Source organism: Lasioglossum baleicum, chromosome 11 (assembly GCF_051020765.1).
Source record: "Lasioglossum baleicum chromosome 11, iyLasBale1, whole genome shotgun sequence".
In the NCBI taxonomy this organism is placed as follows: domain Eukaryota; kingdom Metazoa; phylum Arthropoda; class Insecta; order Hymenoptera; family Halictidae; genus Lasioglossum; species Lasioglossum baleicum.
Window position 1 is genome coordinate 4255485 of NC_134939.1, and position 19077 is coordinate 4274561.

The window sequence follows — 19077 nt, forward strand, 5'->3', positions numbered from 1 at the left end:
CAAGGTTAAAATCCGTTCGTACCGTAATCTCCCTATTTTGCCCATATTCTGCAAAGTTTCAGCTTTAATTTAAAAAAAAATCCATCGCTCTACCTCATTTCTATCGAAAGTTATTTCTTTTTGAAGCGAGGTAAGTCATTTGTACCCACCGTGCGGCGCTCATGTGAATCCCGGCACAGCACGCGGCGCACATTTTGCTATAACTTTTGATCTATAAGAGATATCGAAGAGAAATTAGGCCTAAATTTTTTTTAGCGAAGCCTTCGCCGCTCCTTGGCAGAAAATTATTCGAAGCTACACCGTGTCTGGTTTCCAGATGGCTGGAAAACTCCAAGGTTTGGTCGCCACGTGTGCGGCCTTGGCGAATCCTAGCTTCAAGCACTAGCTTTAGTTCCGTCCACCCCCAAATGGGACTTTCGCCAAAATGATCGTGAAATTTTTGCCAATTTTTCCAAAAAACTAATGAAAATGATACGCAACGCGCTGGCACAGTAATCCGGACCTAAAACCCGCACTACGTTACACTTCTCGACGACCGAAGCCTCTCGAGTTTCGTGGCCCCTCGTTTTTGAGAAATTGTTTGAAAAAAAGACATATTTTTCAACTTTAAACAAATAATGTGCTGTTATTATAAAAGATATTGGATTGTTCTTTGCAGTGAAAGATTCTGTAGACTTTCCCGAATACAGTGATATCCAATATTAATACATTATGAATGCTTAAACATGTTTAAACAATCGTTAAAGATGGTGAGACAACACTTTTGCCTGAATTGTCGAAGATATTTTTCAGTTTATCTTAAAAAATAAGGGTCCGGCGTAAAATCTAACTGTGTCACGCGATAGAGCAGACTTTTATCTTGAGAAACCGCTCCTTAAAGTTTGCAACATCAACGTTTTTTCGAATCAAAACGCAAAATATCTTCGCCCGACATGAGTTGCCGCCAGTGGCGGTCGCCATTAGTACGGCCGTTCGCCGCGCCGCACTATGGGCCAAACCGACGAAATCTGTGTCAAAATCAAAGAACTTTCGATAGAAATGAGATAGAGCGATGAAAATTTTTAAATGAAAGCTGAAACTTTGCAGAATATGGGATAATTATGGAGATTGTGGTACGAACGTATTTTAACCTTGAAAGAATTCGTTAAACTTGCACAATTTCAAGTAGATTTTTTCACGCTGCGCATAGATTCCTAACCCTGTTCCGTCGCGAAAGAACCGTTGCACCGAGATCCTCCGTCGAACCTTTTTTATTTTTATGACTAGCTCACGACAAAGAGACTTTGTCGCAGAGCTCGTAACAAAGGGACCTTTTCGACGAGCTCGTGACATCGGGCCTTCTAGTCATTTGGTGACCATTCCAGATGTGGCCCAAACATTTAGCTTATTTTTCTTATACTTAATCCCTCATAAAAATTACAACGCGCTCTAAATTTGGTCCCTGTTGGTCCCTGCTAACGACCACCGCGGTCATTAAAATAAGGTCCCAAGGATTACACGCGCGGCCGGTACGGTCTCAGTCTGTCTCAAGGTACCGAGACTTTTTTTTCATTACTACGAGTCAGGTATACGATATACGATGTACACCATAACGTTGTATGTATGTATTCACGTACAGGGTAACAATTTATTTAACACAATAATTTAACAATAACTTGTAACAATAATTTTTGTTTAAGATATAGAAAACATTAGTCACAAAAACCTTATTCCCCGAGACATCGCGATTTCGTTTCCGATTACAGAATTAAATGAATATTATTCTTGTGCTTTTTAACAAGATCGTCCAGAAAAATTGGACGGCACAGAAAAAAAAGTTGATAACTGATCGTTTATCAAAAATAATGCAAAATAAATTACGGAATGCCTTCAAATTAATAAAAAGAACCACAGTCCAAATTCTATATCGAGTTTAGTCTTTTTTTTTTAATCGGAAGAACGCCACACGAAGCAGCTAGAGTCATTTACATGAAACAATTACGAAAAATAAACAAGGTCTGCAACTTACTTGATAGTGGTTTCATGCCGATATGCCTGGCTGGCCGTCGCGCGTCGGGTTACCTGGCCGTGTTTATTGCACCACTTGGCCACGGCGACCTGGCAGAAAATTATTCGAAGCTACACCGTTTCGATAGTTTCCAGATGGCTGGGAAACCCCAAGATCTGGTCGCGGACACCCTTAAAAATCGCATAACTTTTTAGAGATCGGTCCAAAGGACTTGAATTTTTTTTAAATGTTAGACCGGCTAGTTCGCCAGAGGATAGGTGAACAAAAATTTATTATCGTTACAGGCCCAGATAAAAAAGTTGACAAAACATCATTTTTTAAAATTTTGTATAATTCCTACCAATAGACGGGATACCTAAAAATCAGTAATGTACAATATATTTATACGTGCGTTGAATGGCATAATTAGATATACGGACCACACCAGCAAATTAGAGGTCTTCCTCTTCGTCGCAGCTTCCTGCTCCCTCCTTCCCTGGACAGCACATTATACTTATCCTCAGATTCCAATAGATTTCCACATTACCACGGAGGTACTATTGTCAATGCGTTTTTTTTTCAGTGGTATCCCCAGTAGGCCTATTCCACTATGTCGCCGCGTTGACCAACAAAGTGGCCAACCTAAAAAAAAAACCTAAAAAAATAAAGATTAGTTTAATAGATTACATATACTTACTTTTATTATAATATACGGTAATTAACTTATTCACGACGACGCCGTGGCGTCGTTGTTGCCGCTGATGGCGGTGTTCCGCCAGTAGTTGCGCTTGTCATTTATAGCCACAATGGCTTCGGTGGTGGCGACGGAGGGGATGTGGTGACCGAGGGCGGTCAGTTGTTTGCGATGCCGCTCCTTCGACGATTTTAGCGAATTTCGTGCAAGCTTCTCGAATTCCCGTTCCAGTGGCCGTGGGAACGAGCGGTTCCGCAGCGTTGCCTCTGTAACATTCATTTGAATCAATATAAGTAAGAATTAACAATAAATTAATGAAGATAAACAATGAATGTATAATGAAATTAAACAAAGTCAACGATATACAATGCTTACTGTATATCGCCCTCATAATGCGCGCGGAAGCCAATGACTTGCTCCCCGATGCGCCGAGCCAGGTATGCTCGTTCGCGCAGGCATCAGTCATTGACGCCTTGAACGATGCATTGACCACCTCTTTTGGGGTATACTCGCCTAATGAGGCGAAGTAGACAACGTAAAAAAAAATTTACATTAGTTTCCATATTATACTTTTATTATATCTGTATTGCAATATACTTACCGCACCCTCATACTCTGGTTCGGGACTGGTCTCGAACGCCAATACCTCTTCCGCCGTTTGAAACGGCAGGAAGTGCGGGGGCATCGCCTGCTGCTCGGACTGCATGACCCGACGTTGCGCACTGTTCATGGTGGGAGCAAAGAAAAATTAATAAATGGACCAACTTTTCCAGAAATATATGATTTCAACTAATTCTAAGGATGACTCACTCTAGGTTCTCCATTATTAGATCCTGACGCTCCGCTGTTGCATGGAGGAGGTCGCTTATCGCCTTCTGTTCTGCTCTGCGTTCGGCCCTGTTGATGGTGGGAGCAAAGAAAAATTAGTGAATGAAACAACTTTTTCAGAAAAAATATGATTTCAACTAATTCTGAGGATGACTCACTCCTGGTTCTTGGTATATTCCAGCAGCCGGTTCGTCTCGTCGATCCGCTGGTTCGTCTCGTCGATCCGCTGGTTCGTATCGTCGATCCGCTGGTTCGTCTCGTCGAACCGCCGGTTCATCTCATTGAACCGCTCCTTCATGTCATTTTTCATCGTATCGAGGTGCTGCAGAACGGCCTGCAGCAAGGCCTGCGTTCTAAAACAAATACACAAACATTACACCATGTACTATACAATTTACTTATAATTATTACTACACTTAAAAATATCTATGCAACTTACTGTGTCGGCATCGCAGAAAGCGACGGGGGAGTCGACAGCGGTTTCAGCAATTGAACGTGCACTCTAAAACAAATACACAAACATTACACCATGTTCTATACAATTTAATTATAATTATTACTACACTTAAAAATATCTATGCAACTTACTGTGTCGGCATCGCAGAAAGCGACGGGGGAGTCGACAGCGGTTTCAGCAATTGAACGTGCACTCTAAAACAAATACACAAACATTACACCATGTTCTATACAATTTAATTATAATTATTACTACACTTAAAAATATCTATGCAACTTACTGTGTCGGCATCGCAGAAAGCGACGGGGGAGTCGACAGCGGTTTCAGCAATTGAACGTGCACTCTAAAACAAATACACAAACATTACACCATGTTCTATACAATTTAATTATAATTATTACTACATTTAAAAATATCTATGCAACTTACTGTTTCCGCACCGTAGGAAGCGACGAGGGAGTCGACAGCGGTTTCAGCAATTGAACGTGCACTCTAAAACAAATACACAAACATTACACCATGTTCTATACAATTTAATTATAATTATTACTACATTTAAAAATATCTATGCAACTTACTGTTTCCGCACCGCAGGAAGCGACGGGAGAGTCGGAGGCGGGTACACCTGTGGTGTCGGGGTAGGATTGAGATCAACCGCCTCTTTCTCCATGCCCTCCAGGGTATGCATAAGCCTTGCTATGCTGGGGCTTATGGGTCGCGGCGCAGGCAACGGCAACCTCTGCGACATATTGCTCCTCGAGAACTTCTCACCCGGTTTCTCGTCAGAGGACGTGGTAAGGTGCTTCCGCCGCTTCTGAACGTTCTTCGATGGGCGATTCAGCTGAAATGTTTGAACATTGAAAAATATTAAAAAGAAAAAACAAGTTTGGATTTTTTAAAATCCAAACATACTTTCTCGTATGTTTGTCCCTGACTTTTATGAATCGTAATCGCTTCAGCAGGAACCACTGGAAATTGACTATGTGTGATTTGATATTTTTCCTCACTCGACATATTTACTTGATTCGATATTTTTATTATTGGTGCCAAATTTTGATGAATATTTGCATTTTTCATATAATCACGATAACGAATTCTTACTTTCACTCCTACTCTGGCCAATTGAAAATCTAACCACAATATAGACGGAATTTTAGTATTTTCTTGAAAAGTAATAAATTTTAAAACTTATTTAAAACTTACACTATCCATGCTATGACGGCAATCAATTCACTGAACCTAACACTCAGCAGATAAAACACTCAGCAAAACCGCAGCGCGCGAGGGTGCTTTGCTCGTGGAAAGGATCGCGTTGGATACACGCGATTACAACTTGTAGAAGTCGAGAGGGTCGGGTCTCAAGTCTCAATAGCAAGCTGAACTAATCAGAACTGACGCTTCTGTGGGCAGCGGCAGTGATGCCAGAATCGGGGACGCGAGGACGCTTCCCCTCCAGCACAGGTTCCCCCTCTCTGACGGACCGTCCTCGCCGTAGCTTCTGCTGCGCACGCGCTACACACGAACGTACTTCTACTCTGCCCGTGTGAGTGCATGCTCGATTGCACGCGCGCTACACACAAGCGTACCTCTACCATGTCCGTGTGACTACCTGCTCGACCGAACGCGTCGGCGACGCGTTCCTTCGATTTTCACCAATTTTTATGTTGCCGAAGTTTCGGAAGCACGAGTCGGAAAGTCGGGATCTGGAGACGGCGCGCATTTGAATCCCGGGACGGCGCGGCGCGGCGCGGTGCACATTTTGCTATAACTTTTGATCTAAAAAAGATATCGAAGCGAAATTTGGACTAACTTTTTTTTTAAAAAACCGGGTTTAATGGTTCATCCTAAAATATGTTTTGTATTTCTTAAAAAAATGTTCTCGTTGATTTTTAAAGTTAAGGTAGTCCAGAAGGCCCCAACACAAATTGATTTTTAGTCGAACCATGCTCAATAAACAATTACGAAAAAATTTATAAATATTCCACTTAATAGCACAAATGATTGAGATTTTTTTCAGATTTTTCAGATTATGCAGACATGTTTGTGAAAATCTCGAAACATTCGAAGAAAATGCATATTTCGTATTGAACTTTTCGAGATACCAGTTTTATAAAAATTCATTAGTCCGATATTATTGAAACAATTGTCCTTAATTTTTCTCAGAATTTTTTATAAATTGTATCGTTGTTAAAAAATCAAAATCAATTTTTTCGATACTTCTTTGTTGATGTATTATGTAATACTGAATATTTTTATAATCAGAAAAATAATGTACAGACTTGATTCTGGTGGTTATGTTCTAGCTTTCGATAATGATCGGCTTTCAGCCGTTCGTAAACTTCAGGAGTAACATCCGACTTTTCCGCGTTCGGACCATAATCTTTATCAGGTCCACGACTCCGGTCAGAATATCTCGATTTACGACGAGCGAGACCCGATTCTTTTGCTGCACGCAAACGTTCATTCCGTTTTGCCTGTCCGGCAATATTTCTTTTTTCCAGCACGGTTGCACGTGCTGGGGGCTCTTTACCTAATGCGTTACAAACCTTACTTATCGGTGCGGAACTATTGGTTTGCACGACTGATGCTTGTACACGCGTTTGGTAAGAGCCTCTTTGCACTAAATTTGTACGTTTCCCGCCGATGAGTTTGCAAATAATGGCATTACGACTTTCAACAATATTGCTGGTTAAATTGTGTAGCAAACTCGCCGCATTTGCTTTCATGCGTTGCATTATATGTATATTGTAATTTGCCATATATCCCTGCCTCTTGTAATTTGGGGACAAGATTTGCCTCGTTTGCTTTCGGAACTCCGTTACAAAAATACGAGGCACAATCTTTATGTTCCCCAAATATATGGCTGGGTACATTGTCTAAATCTCTGATCAAACCAGCAATTTTGTCTTTCCATTCTACATTGCTCTCTCGGTGAAACGTAGCAGCCATAGTAACAGCGTTTCGAAATTTCATTACGCTGTTCCTAACGGCTTTTTTCTCTTTCGAGAATTTACGAGCACCATAATTACCCGCTTCGTTTACTTTTTTTGACATATTGCGGAGAAGATGATTTTTACATTCTACCTTCTCTACTATAAGAATGCCCGCGTATGGTGGGAAATCAGTCAATCTTTTCTGAGCACTACTGTCACCATCGCCAACGTATTTACTATACATCAACCCATGCATTTCTATACTACATTCGAAGCCTTCGAGGATGATGTCACTTTCCATACTCGAGGAGCTCTGATTGACTCCCCAGTTCTTATAACATACATGTTCTTTTGGCGTCGTACCATTATTTGCTGCTCTTGCACAGATACAGCAATATTTGTTACGTACACTAAAGAACAATATTAGTCTCGTATGGGCCCCTATGATAAGAGCCGTTCCGGCTGGAGAATTGAAACTACTATAAGATCTCTTCATCCATGAACCGTCTACTCGCGCAGGTATATGCGGAATACCGTTAATGACATCACCTCTCTGTATTGCTAATTATCTTTCCGCTTCGCCAGCCGCTCGCATTTCTGCTTCTGCGGCACGTGCGAAAGCTTCGGACACTTTCTTTTCATACGCCCCATACGTTTTACCACACATGAATTTAACATCCATAGCAGCCATAAGTTGATCTAACTGCGCGTGACCGGTCCCTGTCAATATAGCACCAATAATGGCACCTGTATTGACATCCAATATTTTGTCATCTGTCGGTTCGTTCCAGAAACTACTTTGGAAATGACACATGCGACATGCGACAAAAAATTGAGTCTTCAGACCGTGACGAATCGCTTTCGTTATAACAAGCTGATCGAACTGGCAAAGGCAATGGGCGTTTAGTCTTTGCAATTCTTTAAAAATATGCCCAACGCTCGCGATGCTTCGTCCAGACATGTCGGCAGAACGTAAACGATCTGCGTCGATGTTCGCATCTTCGTGCAAAACGATATTTTGGATATCGTCGTCCGTATCGTTTTGCATTTCCGATGATGTCCCTTGTACTAAACATGCATCTACAATATTCCCATCATCGTGCAAAACGATATTTTGGATATCGTCGTCCGTATCGTATTGCATTTCCGATGATGTCCCTTGTGCTAAACATGCATCTACAATATTCCCATCATCGTGCAAAACGATATTTTCGATATCATCGTCCGTATCGTATTGCATTTCCGATGATGTCCCTTGTACTAAACATGCATCTACAATAGTTGCAGGCAACGTAGCAGATACTGATTCTAATGTGAACGCATTATTATGCGGTACATCTCCTTCATCCTCGGAAACATGCGTTGCTGAACTTGCATTTTTTACAATGCTTTGTTCGTTCATTGCAACGCATGTATCGGCAGATAAATCAGAGGTGCTTGGAAATGATGTAAGCACATCTCCTTCATCCTCGGACACATGTGTTGCTGAACTTGCATTTTTTACAATGCTTTGTTCGTTCATTGCAACGCATGTATCGGCAGATAAATCAGATGTGCTTGCAAATGACGTAAGCACATCAGTATTTGTATCTACTACGTGACGCTGCCCTTCATTTAAATGATTGGACGTACCTGTTGCGTCGTTTGTGGAAGCATTATGCAGTTTCAAGCGTCGCAAGGCCGCCATCCTGTTCTTTATGGACTTTCCTTCTCGGCATCCTTTATTCCTAGTCATTGTGCACTTTCGTCTTTACACTTTTTGCACGATATTATATAAAGATTGCACTCAACACCTTTTACGATAAGTAAAAAAATAAAAATAAAAATAAAACTAAAAATAAAAATAAAAATAGAAATAATAATAAAACTAAAAACAATAATAATTAATATTATTATAGAACGTTCAACAATTATTGTTGAACGCGCGCACGCGGAACCGACTTGTCGAATCGATTGTTCGGTTCCAACTAAACGCATTCGTGTCAAGCTGTGAAACATCGAAACATCTCGATGAGCGAAACAGAAGACGGTGAAAGAGGGAGAGGTCAATCGAGAGCGAACGTAGAGAAGGACAGCATGTAAACACGGATCGCTCGGCCGATACGTGTAGATGTAAATAAACATCCTATGTACATAGTTACACAAAATATTTTATTTTATATTTTATTTTTTTTTTCTAATAATTATATGATTTGATATGATTTAATATTCCCTTATGCCGTGCATAGAAAGTAGTATAACATATAGTTTCTAATTATTGTTATAACTTTTTCTTAAATGTTAAGATTAAATTGAATGTTATTTAAATATTGATTACGAAAATCGATTTTAAATGGTCCCTGCCTTTCTAGAACATAAAAAAAGTATAGTTAACATTACAGTTAACTATACCACTTACTACTACTAATTTGTAATAAGTTTTTAAGAGAAACAAGTTCAAATGGCCAAACTGCTGATAAACCATGCGGCTAACAGAAGGGTGAGGGGGAAAACAATCCCACAGTGGCTATAAGTTTTGCCAACAACACGCGGTGAACCAGGCGCGGTCACTCACCCAAGTGCTGATCACGCTTGACGCCGCGCCGTTTGACCGGTGATCGCACGAGGACCTTTCTTTTTTTTTTTTTTAAACATGTTTATTGGTTAAATTAGTACAGTCTTATGATTAGTATCAATAAACATTAAAAAACTACTATACATTATTGTGAGTGGTACCTAGTTGCTCGCTCGCTTGCGAGTCTCCTAGGTCTACTTTCGAGGACCTTTCTTTCTTTTGAGGCAATGGCACCTCGCCGCTATGACTTGTCATAGCTTGATAATATGTATAGGGGGCTTGTATTTAGCGCGCTAGAAGCGACACACAGTGTTCCAAAACGCCGAAGAACTGGCCATAGGATCATTTTTCGAAGTCAAGAATTTTGATGATGTGAAAATTAGCTTCAACAGAGTTCAAAGAATTTACCATACGCTGTTCTTCGTTGCGTTCTAAACTTTCATCGTCGATTAAACCACTAAATACAGTTGAAATTATATCGTGTTTGGCGTAATTTTAATCAAAGAAATGCCAGAAATAAGTTAGTGAAAGTCCCATAAAAAAATACTGAAAATTAACAACTTTCAACATAAATGTTGTCACTCTATAACTTCCATGTGAAATCTGCATTTCTTCTATTTTTTTGAGATTTTTGATTTTTTATGAGCAGGATTTTCACTTTAAAAATCTGAAACCAATTGCAAATATGTAATTGAAATTGTTGAAAAAATACTAAAATTAGCATTTTCAACTTTTTTATGTGGGCCTATATTTAAAATTTAAAAAATACGTTTTGTCGATCTGTGTCAATTATATGCACTGTGAAAGTTTCATCGAAATAGGTTGAGTCGGGAAAAACGACAGATATTGAAAGATGTAACAATCCTTAGTGTTACAGATTTTTTCCAATTTGATAGAGATATGTTGGAATATCTGCAAAACTAAGTCGAGTGTTGAAGGATACTAAGAGTGTCCCGGAATATTTTAACGGTCCTCGGGTCATTGTCATTGACTTCGGTCAGAAGTGGAAGGCCTGCAACCTTCAAATACAAAGAGGCCCTGAGTAATAAATTAAAGGACTTCCCACATCTGTTTTTCCGAGTGGACCCAACAAGGGGTTTTTCTTTCCCCTAAAACTTTCTCTGTAACTTCACTTCAGTTTCGGCTCTCATCTGGCGACACTGAAAATTCAGTTGTTCTTCGACAGTCGACCAGTACACATCGTTGGTCGAGATGGATTACAACTATCCACAATGTCAGTTATTTTCTGTATATATTTTCTAGAGAAGAAATATAAGTGTGTAGGGTAAACTGTAATATTGCTGGCACTGTAGTAGTTATTGGCACTTTTGATTCAAAACGGCAAATATTAAAAATTCCCTGGTATAGAAAATCATTTTATATTGCTTCTTATTTATGTTTCAAAGCAACGTTGTAAGTTTTCATAAGAGAGTATATATTTTGTAATACAAGATTTATGGCTCGTAAAACTGTTTGATTTTGCTGAAAAATCTCTATTGGCTTATAATAATAGCAAGTTTAGCTCGCTTCAAAAAAAGATAAAAAGTTTTTTACTACGATTTTGTATTAGGTTGCCAATCATTCTACAGTTTACCCTATATACTATTTATATACTAATAATCCAACATCAAATTTGTTTCCTAATTACTGTTGGGTGGTTCTCATAGAGTATTTTGCGCTGATTCCGAACCTGTCCTTGATTTTTCTTCTACACGCATAATGGTTGAGAAACATGACTTAAAAAAGTTTAAACAAATATTGTGGTGTTATTATAAAAGATATTAAATTGTTCTTTACAGCAAAAGATTTTGTAGACTTTCCCGAATACAGTGATACCCAATATTAATACATTATGATTGTTTAAACATGTTTACAAAATATGATTATTTTTCAAAGTCACGTTTCTCAAAAACTGTGCGTACAGGAAAAAAAATTGAAAACAGCTTCGGAATCAGCGAAAAAACTCTATAAGAACCACCCAACAGTAATTAGGAAACATTAAAAAAGTTGAAATTTGTCGGACAGTGTAATCATTGAATTTTATTTGTTTCATTTGCAGTGCCAATTGTATTGTTGGAGAGGCGCGTGGCATTTTTGCCACCACCGCAGCCGTATCCGCCACCACCGCAGTCGTATCCGCCACCGCAGCCGTATCCGCCACCGCCACCGCCTCCGCCAACGCCACCGCCGTCGCCTCCGCCGCCGGTAGCTGATTGGCCACCACTGCTGCCGCCACAAAATATGGTCAGTTAAAAAAAAATTGCAATACGATGTTGCTTGCATTCATTGTATTTATGTTTGAACTGTGCCGGTGCTTCGGCCACGCGATCCGTATTTGCATGTTATCCTTCTCTACGTTCGGCTTTTCTTTGAACTCCCGGCGTGGTCGACGCAGTCATAAAAAAATAATGTCGGCGATCACTACCTGTGTAGAACACAGTAGTTTCCCAAAAAAACGTACATTTCATGTTCGAGCCTGCATTTAAAATTTTAACCTCTTACGACATTTCCAGCAAGAACGGCGACGGGAGCTCCGCCGCAACCGCCGCCTTGAGGCCTGCAACCGCCTCCTTGAGGCACAAAATGAGGTGCGGCGGCTGCAGCAGTTGCTGCACCAGCAACAGCAGCAGCAGCCGCAGCAACAGCAGCAGCTACAGCAGCAGCAGGGGGTGGACCGGCGTGGCCGTGGTACCGGACGAGGCGGCCGCGGAGGCGTAGGCGGCCAGGGCAAAAAAAAAATTTATAATATAAATTATTATAATTGTCACCACTGAATTTGCTCATTAAAGTTTTATAAAAAAATTATTGTTACAATTATAATTACGCTCCTCGCGCATCCCCATCCTTTCAATTGTACCCTCCCTTCACTCTTCAACCCTCCTAATCTACTCCTCCCCTCCTCCCTCATCATCGAACACTTCCCACATTCTTACTTGCCATCCACATTCTTCATCGACCCTCATGCACTCTTCCCATATACAGCATCTCCCTGTCCGTCGCAGTCCTGCAGGAGAGACGAGGATCTCTCTATCCTTGTCCTACTTCATTCGTCGTAGGTCAGTTACGCTCGGAGAAAAAGCCCAGGCATGATCACTTCGTAGCTCGATCGGAGGCATTCTCGAGAGATCCCCCCACTTGCCCGCCCGCTCGTCCCGCTCCCCGTGGCAGCCGTACCAGTGCTCGCAGCACTAAGGCCGCTACGGGGAGCGAGACGCGCGGGCGGGACGTCGGAAAGCGCGTAGCGAAACAGAAAATCTTGGAATACGAATTGTTCAGTATTATAACGATGAACACTTTCAGATTTCCTGAAGCGAAGAAGCAATATCTTTGGATGCTCTTTGCGTTGACATGTTCTCCGTGTTATTTCGGATCCACGTACAAAGCCCTATTTTTGGAAACTGTACTGAAAAAATTGTCTATAAAAACGTACGCTATTATTGTTTATGAAGTTTCAAAAGACAAATTACAAAAAAGGGCTCTGTACGCTACCCTGCATAAATACAGAGAATAGTTCAATATCAGAATTATCGAAAAATATTGTTTTTTCGCTTCACGAAGTTCTAAGTTCATCATTATAAAACTGAACGATTTGTATGCTACCGCGCTCTCCGTCATAGCGGTATTGGTATTCTTGTAAAAAAATTGTTTCTGAAATTTTATATATAGGTGTTTGTAGATGTTTAAATACTGTTCAACTTTTGTTGGGAAGATTTTATCGTCAGATTATCGGAAACCGTTGGAAAATCGTGACACTGCAGTTCTTTCACCGAAAAGCTGGTGAAAATTATTTTTACATGTAAATTATGTTGAAATAATGTAATTTGTTAATTTGATATAAATGTGTAGATCGCGAAACTTGTTATTAAGTAAATATTAATATAAATATTTATTTTTAGCATTAATATTTATATGTATATTTAAAACAGTATTTATTTCTATGTTGCGTATATTTGTGCATTTAATTAATATTTAAAAGTAATCAATAATTCAGCAATTTTTCTTACGATTTTAGAACTTCATCAAGGATTTTGTTATACTTCCGTGTGAGTCCGCGTGTTCTATTTGATGTCATTTTATTCAGTATATATTGGCGAACAAAGTGCAAAAAGAATTGAATCTAACTTGATCTGACTCGAAGTTTTATAGCTAATTTAGTTAGAAGGTGATTGAGAATTGTAGCGCTCCATGCACGCCTGTACGTTCGCGTTCGACGGGCCTCCTCTTGAATTCTCGGAACCTCGTCGAAAGAACTGTTTAGATTATAGCCATTTGAAATGTTATTGCTATGCTGCAGATAAGCCTTCGACTAATTGTAAGTCCTCTGGTCCTCGTTCGCTGGCTTTTGACTGCATTCATTGTAACAGTGCGATCGAAGACTACAGAGCGAAATATTCAAAGGCGATTTTATATGCTTATAACGTTTAGTTAAATTTTTTAGTGTAAATTATATTGTGTGTAGTGTATTTTTTTTTAGTTTAAGTATTGTTTTATGTAGTTTATGTTTAGTGCGTGTTAATTATGCTGTGTTAAGTTTATTATTCGTAAGACTAATTAAATTGGTTGGACTCATCTGGAATCAAACTAATCACCCGACAAAGATTATTCGACATAATGCAGGAGCACAAAGAGAAAAATATTAGTCAGAAATGGAAATGTCTGGAACAATTTTTCAATCAACAAAATTACACAGAAGAAGAGCGTCAAGCATTCAAGCATATTCAATCATCGTGATAGGGAAATATTACTTGAAGAACATTTTTGCAAAACGTTTTTAACAAAAATTAATTGTGAGTATCGTAATTATATATACATACAAAATATTGTTAACCTGTCATATCAACATATTTCATAAATCAGATTTTATATGTGTATTGCCGCTTTAGCAGTGATTTTTATAAAAATTACCTACAGCATCAAAAAGTAGAGAAGATTTACGCTTTATAATCGTGGATGTTTCATCACTTTTGGATTATTCTCGGCAAAGTTATGCGAATTTGAAGATTGAGCCAATTTTAAATTAGCTCTGTCCGGCTTTTCCGGCTGTGCGACGCACAGTGGGGTATTTGGCCCGAAAAAGTGGAAAAAATTCTATTTCTAAATTTTTGCGTATGGCATAAAATTTTTGTTGTTTGTTGTAGTTAAACGTCTGAAGAATAAGGCTGCAATATTATTTTTTCTATTTACTGATGAAACTACATCAGCAGATTCAACCGAAGAAAAAACATTATCTGAGGAATGGTAATAATTTAAAATTTTCTTGTAATGTATATTTATTTACTAAAAAGTTTCGAGATTCGCATATTTTGCATAAAATAATAATTTACATCATTTCAATATAATTTATGTGCAAAAATAATTCTTTTCAGCTTTTCGGTGCAAATATTCTACTATCGCCACGGTTTTTCATGGGTTCTCGATAATCTGAGGAAAAAATGTTTCTAACAAAAGAGGAACAGTATTCAGTCGTCTACAAATTTCAATATGTAAAAGTTAAAAAAAAATTTTTTTTTCAAAAAATTGAGGTAAGTTTGATTTTTTAAATACTAAAATGTATTTTGGATTTCATAATGTTGTAGCTTATATAATATTATAACCTTGAGCCTATAAATAACGCTACAATAGTTTTTTCCACTTTTTCAGGCCAAATAACCCACTGTGCGACGTATGCCAACCAGCTCAAGACATATTGCGAAAAAGCAATATTTTTGGATAATTTTGATATTGAAATATTCTCTATCTTTCTGCAGGGTAACGTACAGAGCCCTTTTTTGCAATTTGTCTATTGAAACTTTATAAACAATAATAGCATACGCTTTTATGGAAGAAATTTTTTCAATATTTTATGAAATTGTATTATAATTATAATTTTGAATGTATTTTTTATTATAGGAAGACAGAAGATCAAATAAACTTGTGTAATGAAAAAAAAAAAAAAATCGCTGCACGGGGACTCGAAGGCCAGCTCCAGATTGCGATTCATACGCTCGACGGCTCGACAGCCGAATTTCAGTCTCGTTTCCGTAAAGTAAAGCAACCCAACATGGCAACATGGCAAGTGCTAAAAATAGATTGTGGCTGGCACAAGCTGGCACAAGCGCACAAGCAGCGCACACTCTCGAGAGATCCCCCCCACATGCCCGCCCGCGCGTCTCGCTCCCCGTGGCTGCCATACCAGTGCTCCCAGCACTATGGCCGCTACGGGGAGCGAGACGCGCGGGCGGGACGTCGGAAAGCGCGTAACGAACCAGCCATCTTGGAATACGAATTGTTCAGTATTATAACGATGAACTCTTTCACATTTCCTGAAGCGAAGAAGCAATATTTTTGGATGCTCTTTGCGTTGAAATGATCTCGGTGTTATTCCGGATCAACGTACAGATCCTTTTTTTTGCAGTTTCTTGAAATTTTATAAACAATAGTAGCGTACGTTTTTGTAGAAGAAAATTTTTTCAGAAAATTTTTTCCAAAAAAGGGCTCTCAACGTTGATCCGGAATAACACGGAGAACATGTCAACGCAAAGAGCATCCAAAAATATTGCTTCTTCGCTTCAGGAAATGGAAAAGAGTTCATCGAAAAATCAAGCTGTTTTGTTATATCTCTGTCTTTGTCTCTCCTGCGAGCGACTGTTTCCTCTCTGTCTGACTCTGCAGGAGAGACAAGGCATTGTTTATCCTTTTCCCGGAATTTCTTCATTCTGCCGCATCTGTCGCTGAAGTCAGAAAAATTGTCGCTAGTGGGTCTCGCGCACCCTTAAAAAATTCAGTAGGAAATTAGTTACAAGCGAATCTGTACGCGAATTTTAGGAAGATCAAATAGTAGACGTTTGTTGTTCAATTAACACAGATCTACAAAGCGTATTTGTTAAATTTTCAATATAGGTCCACATGAAGAAGTTGTATAATGCAACTCTTAGTATTTCTTCCACAATTCCGATCAGTTGCTATTTATGAAAAAAATTTAATTTAAAACGAAGTTTCAGTTTCGGAAGAACTGAACTGCGAATTCATATATCTACTGAAAACCACCAATAAAACAAAATTTTGTTTATAAATATCGTTTTTTAATGTTTAAATAAATACTATATTTATAATAATATCATATTGTGATTGCTCTCAATATAAATAAAAAACCACTTTGTTTCATGTCTCTATCATAAACAGAACAAAAGTTATTGAATTTTGTCCAAGAAACAGGCATTCCGGCGCACTGTGGATCGGTGCGAGCTAAGCTAAGCTCGACTGGATTGATCGAGCCGGTCGAGTACTCGCATCGATGCAAGTAACTCGCACCGATGCGAGCCGATGACGTCGGCGCGAGTAGCTCGCTTCGATGCGGGTAGCTTGCATCGATGCGAGCTACTCGCATCGTGCGAGCCGCTCGCTTCGTGCGAGTACTCGACTCGCATTTTGCGAGTACTCGAACAGCCCTAATGTATACCTCATCGTGTAGTTCCCCATTGAGGAATGTGGTTTTAACATCAAACTGCTTCATTTTTAAATCTTGTTGTACTGCTAGCGCTAGTAAAATCCTTATGGAATCGTATCTTGCGGTTGGTGAGAAAGTGTCAGTGTAGTCAACACCCTTTCTCTGTGCATATCCTTTAGCACACAATCTTGCCTTGAAGCGAGGAATATTTTTTATATTGTTATTTGCTTTAATACTAAACACCCATTTCGAGCCTATGGCGTGTTGGCGCGAGATTTAACTTTCAAATTTCAACAATCCCGTATGATCACTTGTAAAAGTATAATTTATTTTTTTTGTTGCAGGAATGCATCACGAGCTTTATTAGCACGAAGTCTCCGTGTATTATACAGCCGCGCGACCTATTCTGGCCGCGTTTACCGTCGCGTAAATCGCCGCGCGTTACGCTGCGCCCCGCTACGCCGCGCGCCGTTACGCCGCGCCCCGTTACGCCGCGCGCCGAACGTCGCAACACAAAAAAAGAATGGTATGATCTTGGTTCACGTTTTTATTAGCTCGCTTTCTTGTTTGTTTGTTTGTTTGTTCGGTGGCAAATTTTGCAATTGATTTTTAAAAACGTGGTATTTTTAAAAAATTTATTTTTATTCATCTCGGATTTATGTTTGATTATATGGTTTCAGAAGCCACCAAACCGGGTAGGAAACCCGTATGGAAGGAGGAGACGATGATGAAGGCGCTAACCGCCATAAAGTAATATACTGTGGTGAGCTGACAAGAAGATCCCCGGGGGGGCACAGAGGCAAGAGGGGTCTCCAGCTAGCGCCGCCTACCCCCACCTCTGACGGTCCGTACTCGCCGCCTACCCCCACCTCTGACGGTCCCGTACTCGCCGCGTGACCACGCCCTTTCAGCTGCTACGTCACACGACGCATAGTAGTAGGATTCCCGTATTTACAGAGGGCTACGATGTTTCACGACTTACAGCCAATATTCAATGCCGTGAATACGAGGATCCTATTGCAGTCATGAAAAGTGACAATTTACACAAGGAGAATGCAAAGCCTTCGCGTCACAGATTTAGTTGAGACTTTACAGAGTTACAGATCTCGTTCCCCTGATTACGAATATACCCCATTATAGAGGCAACTATTCAGTAATTTTCAAGATATTTGCAAATTAAAGTTTTGTGGACGCAACATGTCAGTTTACATAGTTCACTCTTTTACTAAGTAATGGTGTGGCGTAGCGGCAGCGAGCTGAACTGCTATGCCCTGGACTCGGGTTCGAGTCCCGTCGTGGTAACTTTTTTTATACTTTTTTTTTTAGCTTTTTACATTAGAGACAGAGAGAGAGAGAGAGAGAGCGAGCGGGAATAATCCATCATACTATGTGCGCGAGCGGCGAATCCGCGAGGCGCTGCAGGGCTTGATGAGCGAAGCGAGCAGTAGGCGGGGGGGGGGGGGGAGCCCCCTAGTAAATAATAAATAAATATAAACAATAATTTGAAAATGTATAAATTATAATTTATCCTTTAATTATAATGCAATATAAAGGCAAAGTGTTAATGAACTTTTTAAAAATATCTAGTATTTATAGGTATAATTATAAAGTACTATTTTTTCTTTAGGTTGTGATTAATATTTTATTCCCATAAATGCAATATTGTATAAGTATTATTATTTAATAATTGTATAATATTTGTTGTATAATAATTGTTATTTCTGCTACATACTACATACACATGCTTATTGAACGAATTATTCGATATCGTTAATGAGTGAATGTATTCGATAGTAAATCTTATAAAATCTATTCAAAATTCCCGCTGTTAAAATTCAACCAATAGCTCGATAGTTTATAAATTCAGTCGACCGAACGTTGCTTCGACAATCAATCTTTCTCCAGCATTCTGTCTGATCACTGAGCGATTTTCCAAAGCGATTTTAATAATTTAATTTAACGTAATATTTTATATTTAATTGTATTATTCGTAGTGTATTACTTTATTTACTATATTGTATTTTCTATTATATGTATTATATATTACCATTCCTATAGTGTAGTTGTATTATTCGTAGTGTAGTTCTAATATTCGTAGTGTTTTACTTGATTTTTTCTCTTTAATATTATTATAGAATTAGGTATTTAGAATTAGTTATTAAGATAGAATTAAGTTTCAACAGCGTTAAAGTGTAGAG

The 19077-nt window shown here is 39.2% G+C and overlaps 2 protein-coding genes across 6 annotated transcripts; one reads left to right on the forward strand and one right to left on the reverse strand.

Moving 5' to 3' along the window:
- Positions 1 to 311: 311 nt before the first annotated feature.
- Positions 312 to 10231, reverse strand: LOC143213484 (uncharacterized). Of its 5 annotated transcripts, none has more exons than XM_076433390.1 (10): positions 5170 to 10231; positions 4545 to 4807; positions 4396 to 4458; positions 4247 to 4309; positions 3949 to 4011; positions 3668 to 3862; positions 3492 to 3578; positions 3283 to 3403; positions 3057 to 3194; positions 312 to 2947 (listed from the first exon to the last, which is right to left on the reverse strand). In XM_076433390.1, exons 1-9 carry the CDS (start codon positions 5176 to 5178, stop codon positions 3144 to 3146), a joined length of 915 nt encoding a protein of 304 aa, XP_076289505.1. In that variant the 5' UTR covers positions 5179 to 10231; the 3' UTR covers positions 312 to 2947; positions 3057 to 3143. The 5 variants fall into 5 exon arrangements, with proteins under 5 accessions (XP_076289505.1, XP_076289507.1, XP_076289504.1 ...); XM_076433389.1 differs by lacking the exon at positions 4247 to 4309 and adding an exon at positions 4098 to 4160 and having other exon boundaries at positions 313 to 2947; positions 8532 to 10231; XM_076433388.1 differs by having other exon boundaries at positions 313 to 2947; positions 8532 to 10231.
- A 327-nt stretch (positions 10232 to 10558) lies between these two features.
- LOC143213669 (uncharacterized) lies at positions 10559 to 17633 on the forward strand. The gene is made up of 4 exons (XM_076433723.1): positions 10559 to 10687; positions 11513 to 11697; positions 11967 to 12180; positions 17560 to 17633. Exons 1-4 carry the CDS (start codon positions 10666 to 10668, stop codon positions 17631 to 17633), a joined length of 495 nt encoding a protein of 164 aa, XP_076289838.1. The 5' UTR covers positions 10559 to 10665.
- Positions 17634 to 19077: the final 1444 nt, after the last annotated feature.

Excerpts from the sequence above, each read along its gene's own strand:
- LOC143213484 (XM_076433389.1), bottom strand. The coding sequence starts at position 8,555 with ATGCTTCCACAAACGACGCAACAG. Across the intron at positions 4,808-8,531 it reads TTCCACAAACGACGCAACAG|CTGAATCGCCCATCGAAGAA; the intron begins GTACGTCCAATC and ends CAAACATTTCAG. Across the intron at positions 3,579-3,667 it reads GAATATACCAAGAACCAGGA|GGCCGAACGCAGAGCAGAAC; the intron begins GTGAGTCATCCT and ends CACCATCAACAG.
- LOC143213669 (XM_076433723.1), top strand. The coding sequence starts at position 10,666 with ATGGATTACAACTATCCACAAT. Across the intron at positions 11,698-11,966 it reads TGCTGCCGCCACAAAATATG|CAAGAACGGCGACGGGAGCT; the intron begins GTCAGTTAAAAA and ends CGACATTTCCAG. Across the intron at positions 12,181-17,559 it reads CGGAGGCGTAGGCGGCCAGG|AAGCCACCAAACCGGGTAGG; the intron begins GCAAAAAAAAAA and ends ATATGGTTTCAG.